This window comes from Cariama cristata, unplaced genomic scaffold (genome assembly GCF_000690535.1).
Source record: "Cariama cristata isolate BGI_N322 unplaced genomic scaffold, ASM69053v1 scaffold23707, whole genome shotgun sequence".
In the NCBI taxonomy this organism is placed as follows: domain Eukaryota; kingdom Metazoa; phylum Chordata; class Aves; order Cariamiformes; family Cariamidae; genus Cariama; species Cariama cristata.
The window spans coordinates 26,931-44,491 of NW_009626415.1; the positions used below are offsets into that span (position 1 = coordinate 26,931).

The window sequence follows — 17,561 nt, forward strand, 5'->3', positions numbered from 1 at the left end:
AAAGAGAAAGGAAAGAACTCATTTCCAGTCATGCACACAGATACTGGTAACTGTCAGAAAGCCAGCAAATAACAGCACCACAATCGGAATGCACTCAGCACAATTACCTGCACTGAGATCAGTCTCAGCGTAAACAGAATGGACTGACATTTGGGCAATCACAATGACACTGTTCACACACTCCTTACAGTAACTTAGAAGGCCACGAGGATTTCTGAATGCTGTAATCAAGTATTTTTGCACACCTAAATGGGATAAATAACTATCAAGACAGGAGGAGATGACATCTCAGATACGACAAAGAGGTAGCAAAGGCTGTTGAGCAAGGACTGACAAGTGGGAACTTGAAGAGGTGACATATGAAATAGTTACGTTTCTTTCAAAACTATTTCTTGTTTCAGAGCAGCAGTAGGAAAGGGCTTTCCCCTCCCTGCCTACACAATTATCTCTGACAGCTATGAAAACATAAGTGTTTTCTTCTTCAAGTTCAGCAGTGAAATCAGAAACCTAGACAAGCACTTCGATGTATATTAAAACGAAGGTTAAACTCCAGAAGGCACAGAGACAGTCCCGTGGTGACAATCTGCTTTTAGCAGTGTCAGTATGTACTGACCCTCAACCCAATCAGGGTTCTGTATATTCTGTTCAGAAACCTGCGTTATTTTTCTAATCATTGATGTTTTTGTGAATCAGAGCTGTAATTTGGGTTCCCCCTCCACAACAACCTTGGAAAAACCAAGCTACCTATCAAAATAAACAGTCAGCCTGCACGGCAGTAAATTCCCAATGTTTGTTGCTGTCAGCTAACCTGGGCTTCACCACAGTACCAAAACATTTTTTGAACTTCCACACCAGAGCTACAAGACCAGAAGACTGAAGCGTTTCATTGCTTAGAAGTACTGTGGAAAAGTCCTCTTTCTATGCAAGATTTATGAAATTCTCATTTAACACTCAGTCCTCCCCCATTTATTGACACCACACAAGTGGTGCAGCACAGGACCACTGACAAGAATGGCAAGGATAGCATAGGTCAGGATGCAACAGAGTATGCCCACAATCTGCTTGCCCTACACTTGCTTCAGACAAGGCTGTCTCTCTGCATGAAACATGGTTCATTTAATTTTTAAAGAGTTCTGCAGAAATAAGCTGTCCCGCAGAATACGCAGTTTCCTTATGGTCTGACAAAACAATTTAGACATTGACCCTAAGGCGGGCCAGCATATTCCTCTTTCTTTTCCGTCTTTCACAGGTGAGAGTTTAATTTAAAAAAATAACAAGGCAAGTGATAAGAAATATTGACATGATAAATCTAGAGAGAGGTGTGGGGTTTTTTTCCCTAAACTGGTCATTTTTCCTCTTCTATACCTCAGAATTTCAGCAAGCTGAAAGACACAGAATCACACAGACTAGATCGAACACAAGGTCTTCTTAAGGTTTACTGGCAACACATGACACCAGGAGTGCAAGTAAATTAACAGCTGATGAATGAAAACCAATCTCTTCCGATAAATATGCACTAAATCTCAATACATAACTGCACCACCCATATAGCCAGCGTCCGTTTTGAAACAGGAAACTCCACCCTGCCCTCCTGAGAAATGACAAACAATTTGGTGTTTGAAGATCACTTTATCCTTTTAAGGTAACACATATTCGAGGCATTGTTATAAAGTAAGTGATAAAATCAAATTTATCATCATTTTAAGATTCAGTACTGTTACAGTGGGGCAAAACTTCACCAGCAGAAAACAAAATGGATTTTTAATGAGTGGTGAAACATGGGATTTGAACATGTAGTTTGTTTACTTTTCTGCTAAATTAATTAACTTTTTGATATGTAGTTAGTCATGAAGCCTCTGCTATAAAAAATTGGAACCACTTTAATATCACTTCCAAGGCTAAGACAGCAAAAAGGATCTTGACCAAGATGTACTTCAGACTACAAATCCCTCTTCCTGACTTCTGAAAAGGCTACAGACAATCTGCTATTATTAAGTGTTTTTATGCATGCCACTAGCCAGCTCTCAGGAAGAGTTTTTGTTTCCAGAGTCTCCTCAACAAAAGACACTTAAGTGAGTTACAACTCTATGAGATACTAGTATTTCCCATCATCAGAAGAAAATGTTTAAGAGAAAAACACCACAGGTTTTTTTGGTGTTTTTTCTTTTTTCCTTTTACTTCAGGATACAAATAACTAAACCCTTTTTGAGAAAAAAACAGAAATATGAAAAGTGTATTTCAGAAAGCAATCCAGTTCTTCCAGGAGAGGGAGATGCCAGCCATGCCAACCCAAGAAGGAGCCAGACTGACAAATACCCGCTTCCTTCTCCCTGTGCCATTGCCGTTTTGATGGCAAAGCCTCTGGGATGGAGTACCAAAACCTCTCTAACCCCTCGCAAAGGTGCAGCCATTTTGGAGAGGAGGAAGACTTAGAGAGGCAATCAAATAGCTCCATAGGTACAACTTTTGAGCAGCATGCTTAAATTAAGTTTAAAATCTGTTTTATATTGACAGTTTCCACAGCTATGCACGTACTCTTCCTGTGCCGGATGCTGGTTTTTATACTGAAACCTTCACGTGCGTGTAAACCCTGTGTTGCCCTCCATCTTAAATTCTGCAATTTCTCATGCCCTGAGCATCAGCAGATGGTGGAGAAGTTTCTGAACAGAGTGGTCTGCCCAATACCCAGTATTGTGAAATCCATTTATGCCCATACTCACAGATTTACCCTTTTGCAGGTTCCCTTCACACGCCTGTTTGGACAGATCCTGGCGCCCAATCAAGAGACAAACTGCTTCTGGCCAGTCTGAGGCAGGCTGCTCTCGGCAATAATATATTGCATCTCTAATAGGAAGAGCTACACCAAAGGGGAGAGACTCCAGATCTCTTAAGGTGAAACCTTAAAATTACAACAGGGGAAAAAAAAAAAACTCCTTTATCAAAACTATATAAAGTCTATTTCATATTATGCAAGCACAAGACTATTACTTGTGATTGTTACCATCTCGCACAACGATAAAAGCTGCTCTTACCAACATTAGTCATCCAAATAACTAACTTTTCAGCCAGGCTGGAAACAGATGTGCTGTGTTTGAAACTGCATCTGTAAAACAAAGGGGAATAAAGGAAAAGTCAATAAGAGCTAGTCCAAAAGTTGGCAGGTCAAAAACTCAAGAGTTTAAATTAATACTAAAAAAATCCCCATACCGATTGTCATCCTGTTCTATTTGCTGTTTTCGTTGTCCTAGGAAAGACAAGGTCATGTTACTTCCACTTTCTCCAAACAAAAGGAGAGCACATAACAATGCCAAGACACTAGGAGATGCTATGATGGCATCAAAGCATTATTACCTGATGTAATCTTGTACAAATAATGCGAGGCTTCATTAGATACAGCGCTCTCATCACCAAGTATATACAGAGCCACACTCTGGATAGGAAAGACACACCATAATACAAATTCACTTAGTGTGCAGCTATTGCTATACTGTCTATCAAAACAGGCAGGAGATAACTTTAATAACTTAAAGAGTGGAACAGGTTTATTGTGAGAATACAGTTAGTAAAAGGAGACTGAAACAGCTAACAAACTTTTATGCTTTACATTTCTATCTTGAAGTTTGGAAAGTTATCCTGAATCAGTTAACTGAATTTTCCATAATAATTGTTTCAAAGGTAAAAAGAAAAAGATCTTCTAAACAGAAATACAAGTTCCTAGTCATCCTTCCCATGCTTCTCACATTTCATTGAGTTTCTCTTACAAAACACACACATCATCTACAGACACCAGTTTTCACTCCGTTTCCTCCACTTCTTGAATACTGGCTACTTTGTGAAGGCTCTGAGTGAAAAGTTGTTCCCCATTCAAAGCAGGGTCCACTTCAGCCATCTAGCCAACAAAATCAAAGTGACCTGTCATCCTGTTTACTTTTTGATACTGCCAGACAAGCTGGCATGCCAATAGCAAAAAACACGTCCAGGTAAAATCCTTTTGTTTTTTTCATCAAGATCTTCCGGTAAGCTGCACCACTGACATGCCGGCTCTGACCTCTGCACAGGCAAGTCAGGCAGAGGTAGGAGGAAAGACAGAGTTGGACAGACATGGGTTATCATCCGAGGGAAAGGTTATCGTTCTGCAGAGCTTGAGTGCAGGGACACATTTTAAGCAAAAGTATCAGCACTTTAATCAGTCTCAGTGCTGCTGCTTCAACCCTCCACACTCTGAAGCAGAGGACCGGCTGACTCCTGGCTAGCTTATAGTAGAGACTCTGCAACTAATCTCAGACACCTGGGTCACAGCAGAGTCCCTCCTCCCCGTTTTTCTCTTCAGCCACCTCAGGCTCAACATCTCTGCTCTAAACCCTGATTTGGCAGGTTTTCCTCCATAAATGCTTTGTGAATAAGTGAGCGAGGCTGATCAGATTACATCAGCACTTGTAACTACTCATGCGACTAAATATTTATGTTGATGCATGCCCAAGAAGAAACCCGGGAAATTCTCACTCACAGAATACAGTTAACTTTGAGTTACATTATTACTTTGCACATGCCACTACTGCAAACCACAAAAAAAACACATAAGCAGTGAAGCATAGGCTACTCACTCTGCACTCATGAGCATTCCTTCCCAACCTCAAATACCTCCTCCCACCTGCTAAAACCCATCCACACCCTTCAGTAATATTAAAATAATAAAAGAGGGGACTCCCAGGGATTTCTCTCTGCTAAATATATATTGTTCTCCCTGTGGAGAGGCTGATACTGCACAGTTTACCACTATTGCAGGGATACTCAAGAGGATTTCATGCAGACAGATGAGGTCTACTTAGGATGGAGCTGCAACGTTTGGAGATGCTTAAGCCTCCAAAGAGTACAGCTACAGCAGAGTTACGGATCACAGGCTCAACACCCCTGCAGTATGCCCCCATTGCTCCACACATTACGATTAAACCCTCTGTTATTTGACTTCCCACTGGGGACTCTTCACTCACAGGAAATTAAGCAGCTGGGGCAAACCCTGGCCACAGTGCTGCCATGCTGACAGAATAAAACATATCCTTTTTACTAAAGTACGTACCAGTACTACCAGTTTGCTCCTTTCACAGATTCCTGGTAAGTAAGGATAAGGCTGCACTCCTTCTCCCTTCAGACAGGAACTCAGCCACTGAAAGATACTTGGAGGCTCAGCAGAAAAAAATGAAGGATGGTGCATTAAACCTGTTTGGACTTAATCACATGAACAGCAATGACATTGAGCTCACGGTAAATGCACAATAACTCTCCACTACTCCCAAAGCAAGCCCTACAGTACTTCTTTTAACAATGAAAATAAAGTATTTCTCCAAAATGTTACAGATCACATCTCCCTCCTGTTAGATGCTAGTCTATAGCTAGATAGAAAACTTGAGACACCTACCTATCTTTCGAGAACAAAAATTATCTTGGCCCACAGTGAAAAGGAGTAAGTATAGAGTAATTCTCAAGAATCTCACTGGAACAGTCTTGTAATTCAATAACATTAAATTGCTGAAGTGAGAGGACAACCTAACTATAACCTCTTTGCCTTCCCTGTCCACAGACATGAGTAGCAAAGCCCAAGCGATGCTATGAGGTGGGGTTTTTTTTACCGGTTAAGAGAAACTGTGGTTTTTCTTACATGACTAGCAAATTGCAGCTGGTAGGACACTGAAGAGGAGCACAGACAATACACAACCTCATTTTAACTAGAAGTTTTGTGGTTTTAGCTCTGATTTAGTTTTTGTGAACTATAAAGCGGGAGTCTGGCAGTCTAACAATACTTTCCACAAGACAGGCACATCTCACTACCAGGCTTTTCCACAACTGTCTGCTAAGATTTCTCAGCCAGCCTGAGCTGAAAGTTTGCCAAAATGAAACCATCATTCCCTTCTAAGTTCTTGTTCTGGGGAGTATTCCATGAAGCACTGGTCTGGACGGACCAGCTCATGACTATACTATGTTAACTTCACTCCAGTATTCTTAGGAGGCTCTTAAAAACAAAGGAACAAGGCAACCTCAAGCACTATGAGTGCACTTTTGCATATTGGGATTAAGTCCTGACCAGCTTTAAATGGAACACTTACCAACATGTTTGGTATTAGAGATAATTTGCACATCATTATCACTGAATATCCAGCTTTGTAAAGCCTTAAACTCACCTTGATCAATTATGCAAGTCTGTCTGGAGGTTTTTACAAGGGCTGGATAGTCTCTGTAGTAATAATCTATATAAGCTTCAAGTTTTAAGTCCCTAGAACAAGAGAGAGGTGAATCACATCAAAACCAGGGGGAAAAAAAAAAAACCACTCCCCCTTCCTGCATTTTTCTGACCTTTTCTGTTGAGTTTTTTTAACGTTTGTGTATGCATTAGATATAAGAAACTCTGAACTTCCCTCCTTAACTAAGACAGCTCATAGGCACTGCCCATTCCCTAAGCACTGAATCCGTATGTTTAATTTTCCCCCAGTGCATTTATCTTCAGTTGCCGTTCTGCTTTGTCCCACACCACCACCACGACTTAACGTCTGACCACTGTCACTACAGTTTCCTCCAAATTCCAATTGTTAAACCTAGATAATCTGCTGGGTTATCTGCAAGACATGAACGTATAACAGCTGCCAGCCTTTCATTTCAGACTTGCTTCTCGTTGGTATGATAGAACAGAGGACAGGCCAACCTCTTCAGCACTAGGGACTGGATGCCACTTCTGGGAAGCATTTAGCCAGGCAGCTACTGGGGAAGAATCTATAGCCATAGAAAAAAAAATTGGTAGAAATAGCAAACACAACTCAGGGAGACGTTACTGGCCTTTTACTTAAACATGTATCTGTATCTATATATATACATGCAATGCAACTTGAAGGTGGTTGTGGAAGGCATGAAGACGTAGTCACTGGTTGCAGTGAAGATGCCACAACAAACAAGAATATTTGACAGATCTCACGAGCTGAGTTGTGACAATACCGTAGGAAAAAAAACCCATGAGCTGCAGCATCTAAGACTTGTGAATCACACTGATGTTGGGAAGTGGTCAGAACCATGTAAGAGATTTGCTACGGCAAGTATCTTTAAGCACAGTAAGATTTTAAACATCCATTCATTTTCTTCAAATACATGAGAAGTCTGCTCCACATTGGGCAATCCTCAAATTCCCCGTAAAATAACACACACCCATCATTAAGAGACATTGCACAATATATAGTATCTGCAATTTGTCAGTTGGGCATACCTGGCCAGCTGAACCAGAAGGACAACAAGTGACCGAATTCCTTCTCCCATTAGACTATTCAGTTTGAGCTCTTCGTAGATGAGATGAAGAACAAAAAAAATAGCAGGAATATGGGTGAAAAGGAGGGTTGAGGAATCCAAACTAAGGCTGTGTGAAAAGTCATCTTTTGGAGCCGAAAATTCTAGAGGGTCCAGTCGCAAAGCTTTGGCAACAGGATGAGATTCAAAATTCCTATGGTAATCAGAGCTCAAGAGATATTCCCAGTCCTAAACCAAACAAACAGGAAAGAGAGGCAGAGGTTCTGCAGTGAACATAACCTTCCAGCAAGGTAACTCCAAAGCACTGTTACAAAGGAGGTTTTTTTCCTCCCATAAACCAATACAAACGTGATTGGTGTATGGTAAGTGTGCTGCACAAACCCTGCAAGCCACAGAGATTCAACTGTTAAGTTTCATCCTTTTTTTTTTTCCCCCTGTTGTGCATAAAAGAATCAAAGCCTTATATTTAAAAGAACAAGACAAAAGAAAGCCAAGAGTACCTTCCTTGCACCAATATTTTGCGCAAGAGACCTCACTGAAAATTTATGCAAGTCACCTAGTGCTCTCAGCCTTCTTAGTACTTCCCCTGCCGCAGCACATCAGGCATTATATCCTGATCTTTGTTCCATGTACATCGTAGTCCATAACCCCGGGGCTCGCTGAGCTGTCAGCCCACAAAAAGCTAATGGCACAACTGGACCATCATAGCTCATAAGCCTCTTATGATGGGATGATAGTAAGCCTCATCCAATTTACTGTTTGATTATGTGAAAAATTCCTAATCCTGTCTAGGCAGAACTCAAATGAATTGATCTTAAATGCTCCACTAAGTTCGTTGAGAAGCAGTGCGTTCAGCGAACTATGTAATTTGATGCTCCTAACTTGCTAAAGGTCCCAAGTAGCCAGGGGAGCGAGAACTTAATTTTAAAGGGATGAAGCATCTTGGAGAATTTTGACACCGTCAGGAGACTACCTGGGATTGCTTTGTGATCCATACTAATTAATTCCTGAGTCCAACCTACTTCTCTGGAAGTGAGAACCCTGACAAGCAAGGTCATATGATGCAGCCACTACACAGGGCGAAATAACTTTTCTTCCCTCAAAGGCTTGTAATCTCAGATGAGCTCAGATGAAATGCAATACTCACAGGGTGTTTCCTCTGGTATGCCTTTAAAACAAAACAAAAACCAAACACTACTGCCCCCACCCCTTGCCTCTTATTTGTAAAAGAGAACCATTTCTTACTTCATCTGATCCCGTTTCTGATGGTCTAGCCTTCTTTGGAGCAATAACTGGTGAAAGTGATCCTTCAAAATCAAGCTGCAAGAAATAAAAAGATCCAAAGTAGCTCAGTATTGAAATGCCCAAGGTTGCATAAGTGAATAACCAATCACAACATCTGAATTCAAACCAAGTATTACATGACATTGCTTTAGGTACTTCTATACTTTGCTTTCATATAAAACATACTGCAATTAGATTATTCTATACAGAGCTAGTTATTCTAGTGTACAGGGCATGAATTCCACAGTTTGACAGCTTAATGTCTGGCATTTACTAGGACAGAGGAAATACTGTGGATCAGCTAATGCTAGTAATGTAGATATACTGGAATTGTTTTCATTTCTGTTGTACACATATCCTTCCTGCTTTTTTTTTTCTCCTCCTGCAAGTACTGCAAATATACTTGCCAGCAGGAAACTCGCTTACAGAAAACTCCAAATATATTCAGTAAAACAGCTGAAAAAACCTGGAACTTCAAACATTGTAATTCGAAAACTGCATGGAAAATCCTCTGTAAGAAACAGGAATCCGAGTTTTGACCTGTGTTCCTAGCGAGAATAAGCTCAATATGGATTAGATTAATCAAATTTTTAATGCAGTGTTAGTCATGAGCTGGAGTAAAATCTCCATAATTTATTTTTATTTGACCAAGACAGCTGGTGATAAGTACTTTATAAATATATTTCATGATAAACACAGACTAAAATGTATAACCTGAAATTTAGAAATACAGAATTGATTCGATGGCATCTTGTGATTTAAGACAAGACAATCTATTTCTGACTTCAGTGTCTCTCTAACCATTTTGAACCTTGAGCAATTATCAGTAGCTTCAATGTAAACTAGGAAAACAAACACATGAGCTTGCTTACATTACGTGTCCAGGACAGTCTCTCTGTGTTGTAACCCATCATATTCATGAGACATGTTACAAATAAATTCCATTCTGAGTGATAGCTTGGTCCTCCTGGAGCATTATAAGCATTGTACCACTTGACAAGCATCTGCACAGCTATCTCCTTGGGTAGGATAGCTTTCATCCCTTGCAGACATCTTTTCACTGATGGAAAAGAAGGAAAAAAAAAATTAATTAGGTGTGTTTTCCATCTTACCTCCTGGTAATTCTTCCAATCAGTGCTATAGATCTCTACAGGTCCTCTTACTGGACCTACTTTTAACTCTCCAGAAATTCTTTCAATAAAAGCCACACCACACAACCTCCAACAGCTGTTCTTTTAGTTCAGGTTGAGCACAGCCCCTCCAATTCACCACACCAAGGGAAAAAAAAAAAAGTTATTTTTTGCTCATTACCAAAACCAACTTTTGTCTGAACTGGCATCTCAGCCCTTCCTCAAGTAATAACATACACAACAGCAGAGAGCAAAGCAACCAAAAGAACAAAGGAAGTTCTAAGAGTGCCATAGATGAGGCACTGAAAGCAACAGAGCATACCTAAAGAAATGGTAGCAGCTCTAGAAGGCAAGTTAATAGAGCCTGGAATACGTGGTACTGAATCATTACAGATTAAGCTATGCATAAATTAATTCAAAAATGAACCTTCCAAAATTATGGAATGTATTTCATGTGATGGATTCTGAATCATACCTAGTTCTGAAGTGGCGATTTCAGGAATAGTAATTCGAACCATTGTATTATTGCTGAGTTCCTGAAAAAAACACAAAAAAGGTAAGAGTCAAATTATGAAATGCATAAAGTAAAGCCAGGGTCCTTTTCTATCAACTCAGAACTCACTTCTGTATTCAGCATATTCCTAATTCCTGGCTATTTGCTACACTAAAGATGTGCAGCCTCAGATTCTAGCTCCACGAAACACTTGAAATAGAACTTGAGCTGAATCACCTGAGGGAATCAATTACATTTTGTGACTTCTAAAGTATTCTACAGAGAGAAAGATGTGGAGCCACTAGTGCAGGTGTGCTATTTTGCCATTGATCAGGAGCTGCTAGCAATGTCTCGCTATGCAGTAGAAGTAAATGATACCCTCACTTTGCTTTGCTAACAAAGCATTGACTCAAATTACAGGATAATACCTACTAAAGTTACTCTGTTGTGGACAGGATCTCTCAGAGCATGAATGAAAGTCCCAAGCTGCTGAAAAGTACAGTCTTCAACATAAGTTGACTCATGAAGTTTGGAAGAATCCCTTAGCTCTGGAACCGGTGACAAAAGCACACCCTGAAAGCAGTAAAAATGATTGCTTAGAATTGTTGAAAGAAGAGGATCTGAGCAAAGGACAGCTAAATGCCATTTTTAATGTACTAAAAAGTATTTCGAAAACTACTATAAATCTTTCCAATCTCTGCCTCAGAAGTTTTACAGAAATCATAAATAAATAAATAGGGCAGCACTAAATAGATCTTCTTTAAACACTGTTTATTCAGGGGATTTTACAGAAGAAAAATAAAAGCTTTAGCTCCAAAAGATACCTTGAAAGTTAAAAGTCAACTAATCATTTGAAGCTGTTACAACTAAACCCTTTCCAAAGCAGGACTTCCTTTCTTCTTACCTCTTCTAGGGGCCCCAAATGCTTATTCAAAGGCTTGGATGGAGTGCTGACACTATCCAAGGGAGTGCTTGGCCGAGGCATTTGGTTGGACATTGTCAGGGATGGAGCAGGCAGCCCGGGAATAAAAACCTTCCCCACCTTTTTGTGAACAATAAATTGGAAAACGAATAGTTGGTTTTCATGCCTGTGCTTCCACTAGCTTGCTTACATATACAGACGTTACCAGATTTTAACATCTTAAAGGAAAAGTTTTCAGAAAAAGGGCCTATGTACTTAAACCAAAGTCTCTGAAAAGAAAATTAAAGATTATTTCATGTAATTACTTTCTTCAGATGGAGACATGCTGAAAAACTACCATATATGGTCAGTATTGCACATTATTGCTACAGGTCTGCTCCCACTAAAAGTTCTAGCAGGGCTTCACTAAGAAAGCTCTACTTTCTGAAAGCACAGCATAGTGCATCTCTGTAGAATTCCAGAAATGTTTTAATTATTTTGGATTAATCATGTCCATCCTAATAACAGCCCTTTGTAAAGCAAAATAATTTGACATCTAAAACTATCTGGCATGTTACAGAGAAGTCTGAAAGATTTTTGTTCAGGAACAATTCTTATTTTCCATATTCTTGAAGTTTTCTTCCTTTGAAAGCATTTTACTACTTTAGTATTTTATTATCACTGAAAATAAGCTCAAGAGATTATTTAATTGTACCATGAGGTGCCACTGATTCTTCAGAACTACCTTTCCAGCAATGCACATAAACTACACTTCATACGTGACCTTCCCAACCAAGTCCCAAGCGCGCAGTAGTCTACAGGAGTTTAAAATGATACCTTGTAAGGTATGATGCACACAGGATCCCTCCATGCAGCCCAGTTTGTAACCAAAGATTCAAACATTTATTTTTAGGATAGAAAAACTGTTACTTACCCGAACCACCCCAGAATAAAGCACTAGAATCCCACTGCCTTCCAGAACCAGCAGTGTATCAATGCCCTGTAAGAATCAAGCAGCATATTCAGCTTCTTGTATTTAAGTAAGAAGACAACAGTTGGACAGCAAGCGACAACGCAGGATACTCCACAGTTAATAGTCCAGAGCATGTACCTGCACCGGAGCTGCATCCTTTGCTTGAATATTGGTAACAGAACCAAAGATCAGCTGCGACTTATCGTTGCTCTCTTGAAATTTTACACACCTAGAGATTTGAGAAAACAACAGGAAACATAAAAGGACTGTCCTATCTGTTGTTACAGAAAGAAGACAGAATATTAAAACAGCGTTGCATGGTGCAGTTACTTTTATTGTGGTATACCTGGTTCCTTCCTCCTTCCTTTGCCTGTTTTGCCCTGCTAGTCAACTTATTTTTCACTCTGCTAGTCTAATTAAAAGCCCCAACGTACTTCTAAAGGATAAAGATAAGGATAAATAAGAACACCATTCAAATTACATTGAATGTTCTCTCACAACTTCAGTTTTATTTAAATAGCTCAAGTCATCTATGCCACCACAGTTAAAAACACATCATATGGGAGTCAGTAATGTACCCCATGTTGTCTTAACAGATTCCACTAGCTGGAGGAATAAGCATGTTAAAACCTGTATCTAACTGGTAATTTCTAGAGTGCTCCGCTTTGTTCACCTGGCCCCAAGATAAGGATGCTTACCGCAGCTGGAGCTGGGATTCCACTAAAAAGCACAAGAACTTCTGCCCACAAAGGTCAGTGGTAATAAATACTTTTGAAGCTTGGGAATTCTTCTCTCTGTAAAAGAGACATGATGATGAGTACACTGTTTGGTCTACCATAAGAATTTTAACAAAGGAAAACACAGTGTCCACAAGCTGTAGGGTCACACTAGACCAATTAGCAGTGCATCAAGTTACCAAAATGTACTACTCTCCATTTCAGTCGTTACTCTTGAAATTTATTTTCTAGCACTTCAATCTTCAAATCTCCCACTTCTTGGCACGCAGAGCACATGCTACGTGGCTTTGTTCTCCTGATCAATCTTAGGGTTTATGCTGTGTTTCGCCCCTTTTGATGGTAACAGAGAAAGATCAGATCAGAAAAACCCCAAAGCAATGACTAGGTTAGAATCTACTTTGCTTTAGAGTTCTCATGAAACCATTCCCCTGCTCTGAGGGCCGTGAATAACACAACAGGCAAAACTGTTCCAAGTGCCCAATTCTCTTTTGAAGGGAGCTAGGCACTTAGTGAGCATTATTTTTCAAAAAAAAATAGGAAAAGTGGCATCATTTGCCGAAAACACACACTAAAATAAGGTTTTTACTTTATTCCCTCACCCCCCCCCCTGCCCCCGCAATGGAAATCCAGAACTTCTCCCATCCCAAGCAACTAACCTCATGTTTGTGACTGTTTCTGTCCACACATGATCTATACACAGCTCAGGAACAATTGGTTCAGTTTCTGGTATAAGGAAGGAATCACTACAAGTGCTGTTTGGTGAATGGGTAATATTGTGCCTCTTCGGCGACTGAGCATTACTGGAAAAGTTGAATCTCTGCACTCCTGAGAAAGAATGCACTCCCAGGGCAGGGGAATGAGAGCGGCTGCAAGCAAAGAGAGAAGACACTACTGAAAAGTGGATTTTTCAAAGTCAGGTACAAAATCCCGGGGAGCTCATACACTGGTAGAGACTTTAAAAACAAACCAAAACCACCCTAAACCAGTAGCTAGTTCAGTATTAGTTTCCTTTAGCAATACACCCCAGCATAGGAAAACAATTCTCCAATTAATTTCCAGTCATCTCTGTCAGAATTCAATAGATGAGATTTCAAAAGTAAGAAAACTAACATTTTAAGTTCTGTGGTCCATTCTGCCAAAAATCTCTCCCAACCTCTTCCCTCTAAATATGCTTTCCTTTAGAAAAGCTAACTGAAAACACTCCTGGGACTCAAACAACCCACAGGCAGTTCTCAACTCCACTGCAGACTTGCTGCGTAATGACTGAACAGCCTCTTTGGCTCTTGCACGCCAATTATCCTCCCGTGCTACAGGGAAAACAGTACACCAAATGTCACAAGAGGGCTTTCAGATGCTGTAACAGAAGAGACACCTGCCGCTTAGATGGACAAACTTGTAACGGTAGAGAAAGACAGACAGCAATACCAGGTGTCCATCCTATTCTATAGCTCATATTCTTTGGCATCATCTGTCTACGCGTTCCGTTCAGTACCCACCTCAAAGCAGCCATGTTGGAGATAGACGGTGAGCGGGACTGCATGCTGGGCGATGACACTGATCTGCTCTGGCTGTGGATAGACGAGTAGTTCTGGAAAGGGGAGCCCACAGGCGAGTCTCCTTTTGAGAAGCTTCTGAGATGAGCGGTCAAAGAGCTGCTAGTGGCTATGTGCTGTGGCGTGCCCATCTGCTCCGAGAACTTCAGCACCATGTTCTGCTCCTGGGACAGAGAGAAAACAGAGCTGTCTATGCACAAACAGCACATGGGCAAAAACAGCCAGGAAGATGCTAAAATAGCCTGTTTGATCAGTTAGGTGTTAAAAATTTATGCTTAGGTAGGTGCTCAGCCTGAGAAGTTATTTCTAGTAACTATGCTCTCTCACTCCCAGTCACAGAAACTACTCCTACGGTTTTCATGGCACTGTTTGTCACTTTTCTTACGAAACACAAGAGCTTAAGTAGAGACCAAATCTTCTGGTACAATATAAGGAATATCATGATAAACACAGTATATTTCATGGCCATCACTCATCATGTGATCTCCCTGGCTGTGGTCCAGGCAAATACATGAAAGACATTGCAAAAAAAAAAAAAAACCAACACCAAAACAAAACACATCACACCAACAAACACCTCTCTTATAAATAAAGTAAATCACAAATACCAGGCCTTTCTAACACACAGAGCCGTAAGAGCACGTAAACACACACAAAAACTTTTTATAATGATATTTAGTCAACAATAAATTTTGTACCTCTGGCTTTACTCTCCGAAGAGCCCAAACAGTATGTAAACTCTGCCCAGTATCATAGGTCATCACAATGGAAGGTTCAGCATTGAGAAACACGATCCTCAAGGTGTAATCGGCAACATACTGCACTCTAGCAGAACCAAACACGCCTGCTAAAGAAGCAGTTAACTTCAGTTAAGGCGCAAGGATCATTTCTACAGCAGTGTTACCAGTTACAGGATTAGCATTTTTCACGCCCTTTCTCCCACAACCTGGGATTCTTTCCTGCACAGTTTCTCTGTTCATGAAGCAGCTAAAACACCCAATTTCTGACTTCTTGAAAGACTGATCATTTGCAAATTTTGTAATACAGAAAACGCTCAGGTGACACATTAACCGTTAGAGACCATACTGATGGACTCCAAGGGACACGTCTAAAGATGTAAACTTACCTCCAGACTTACAGACAAGAGGTGTTATCTCATCTAACGGGTGTAGCATGCTGAACATAGTAGGCAAAGGTTCTCTAGAAAGAAACGAAAGCATGTTCAAAAACTAAATGTTGACAAGCATAATTGTTCTCTCTTGAAGTTGGTACCTGTACTGCGATCTCAAAACAGCTCCTCGGACCTTAACAAATCAGAGCCCAAAATCTAACAGTAAAAATATAATCCGTCCACAGAAGCTTGTTGGATTAACTGAGTAGAGTCAGCCAAAGGCTGGTGTACCAAACAGGATGAGCAGGCCTTGTTTTAGGTCTCCGAGCACTTGAGAATGACGCCACCTGGCGGCCACACGACAGACTGGCTGGCCCGAGTGAACAGAGCTGGCACCCAGCTGAGTTAGGAGGAAGAGGAGTAGGAAGAGGAGAAAGCCCTTAACCCAGACTCGTCTAAAGAGTTTAGGTTCCACAGGTCCCAGAGAAGCAGACAGCCATCAGGTCATTTGTATCCATCACAGAGCAGCAATCCTGCCACTCATCTGTGATGGCAGTAGCAGAAGGAAGAATTTTCACGGAATGCCAGCTTGAGTAGGGTCAACCATGATTTTTGCAATGACCTCTATTTCTAATCCCAACTCTTCTGAAAACTAGAGAATCACAAGTGTCTGGAATGGACACATAAAGCCCAAGAGAGAGCAAGTGGCTGTATTAAAGCTGCTTATCAGCACAACATCCAACTCCTTACTCTGCTTCTCAAGCTGTATGCCCAACCACAGAGCACAGTGTCTAGGATCCTCACCAAATAGGTGACAGGATGCTCCGTACATTTAAAGCATCCTGCAGCTGAGGAAAATGTCTCAATGTCAACCCCTCAGTGAATCTCCCAGTCACCCATTACAGCCTGGAACCCATTCCCACAACAAACCTTAATGAAATCAGGTTAGTAACACCAGTATCATGCCTCCCATATCCTATTCCCAAGATCACCACTCCCAACTACTTCCTAACACAGTGTCAAAGAAATATCATGAATTGCCAGTATTCATCCCCTTCCTGCTATTTCCTTATGTTTCATCTGATTTCACATGCCCTCATCACAAACACACAGATCCTTTCATTATTGCTCTTCAACTCCTGTACTCCTGTATTAGATTAGCAAACAGCCTATAATGAAACAATCAAAGCCACTCATTACACACCTGGGTGGACTTGGAGGTACTTCATGTGAAGAACTGCTGCGCTCAAATAACAAACCATATTTTGTTGGCCAGACGTTCGCGACCTATAAAAAAATATCACAAACAGATTTATAACCCCCCAAAAATTAAATTAAGTACTTACTGTATTGATTACGTTTCATGTTTGAGTATCTCGTTATAGCAAAATAAGATGTTTAGGCCTTTTTTTGAGAGAAAGGTAATGTAAATTGGAGCAGATTCTCAAAGCAGTCATACCCATACTTTCCCACATCATACAACCCGCTGCCGCTACTTCCAGAAGAAGTATTCAATGTTCTAACCACACAGCCACACTTTCATCAGCTTTGTCCCTCTAACCGCCAGGATGAAGAACTCAGGCAGGCACCACCAGCAGTGCTTTACACACACCTCCCCACCCCAACATAGCGTGCAACCAGATAACAAGCCCATCTGTGGACAAGAAAAAAAGGCAGCACTTACCTGAAAAGGTAAAGCAGCAATGTAATCCTTTCCTTCTATGCTATGCACATTTATACAGGAATTCTGCAATATGCAGATACATTTCTCTACTATTTCATCACTGCCTGGAACTGGGAGGGGGGGGGGGGGGAGAAAAAAAAAAATCACACAGTGAAGTTTCTCTCTTTCTTTAGACTTCCCCTATACACAAAAAGTAAATTTGAGGGGAGAATGGCAGTTTTAACACAGCAAGTCTTGATGGATAAGCTTCTCAAGCCAAGAGAGCCAAACTCAAAGTATTAGTCCAGCATTACAATAAGCAGGAAACTTACCATCAGCTTTTTCAGATTTTTCCTGGGGTATAGTGAAGTCGCACCATAAGGCCTAAAACCAAATACAGTGTAATTATTTCTAAAGAACGAGACGATGCTA

The 17,561-nt window shown here is 40.7% G+C and overlaps 1 protein-coding gene across 1 annotated transcript in view; it reads right to left on the reverse strand.

Moving 5' to 3' along the window:
• The window catches only part of ANAPC1 (anaphase promoting complex subunit 1), a gene marked incomplete at its 5' end in the record, with an annotated part of 33,371 nt that overhangs the window by 15,509 nt on the left and 301 nt on the right, over positions 1-17,561 (reverse strand). Inside the window, 22 exon segments of the mRNA XM_009704040.1 lie at positions 2,721-2,899; positions 3,033-3,103; positions 3,208-3,244; positions 3,352-3,430; positions 5,078-5,217; positions 6,177-6,268; positions 7,247-7,512; positions 8,530-8,604; positions 9,441-9,628; positions 10,174-10,234; positions 10,624-10,764; positions 11,096-11,233; positions 12,027-12,092; positions 12,204-12,294; positions 12,764-12,859; positions 13,459-13,668; positions 14,299-14,519; positions 15,054-15,199; positions 15,482-15,555; positions 16,671-16,753; positions 17,151-17,260; positions 17,462-17,513. Coding sequence (XP_009702342.1) covers positions 2,721-2,899; positions 3,033-3,103; positions 3,208-3,244; positions 3,352-3,430; positions 5,078-5,217; positions 6,177-6,268; positions 7,247-7,512; positions 8,530-8,604; positions 9,441-9,628; positions 10,174-10,234; positions 10,624-10,764; positions 11,096-11,233; positions 12,027-12,092; positions 12,204-12,294; positions 12,764-12,859; positions 13,459-13,668; positions 14,299-14,519; positions 15,054-15,199; positions 15,482-15,555; positions 16,671-16,753; positions 17,151-17,260; positions 17,462-17,513 — 2,616 coding nt within the window.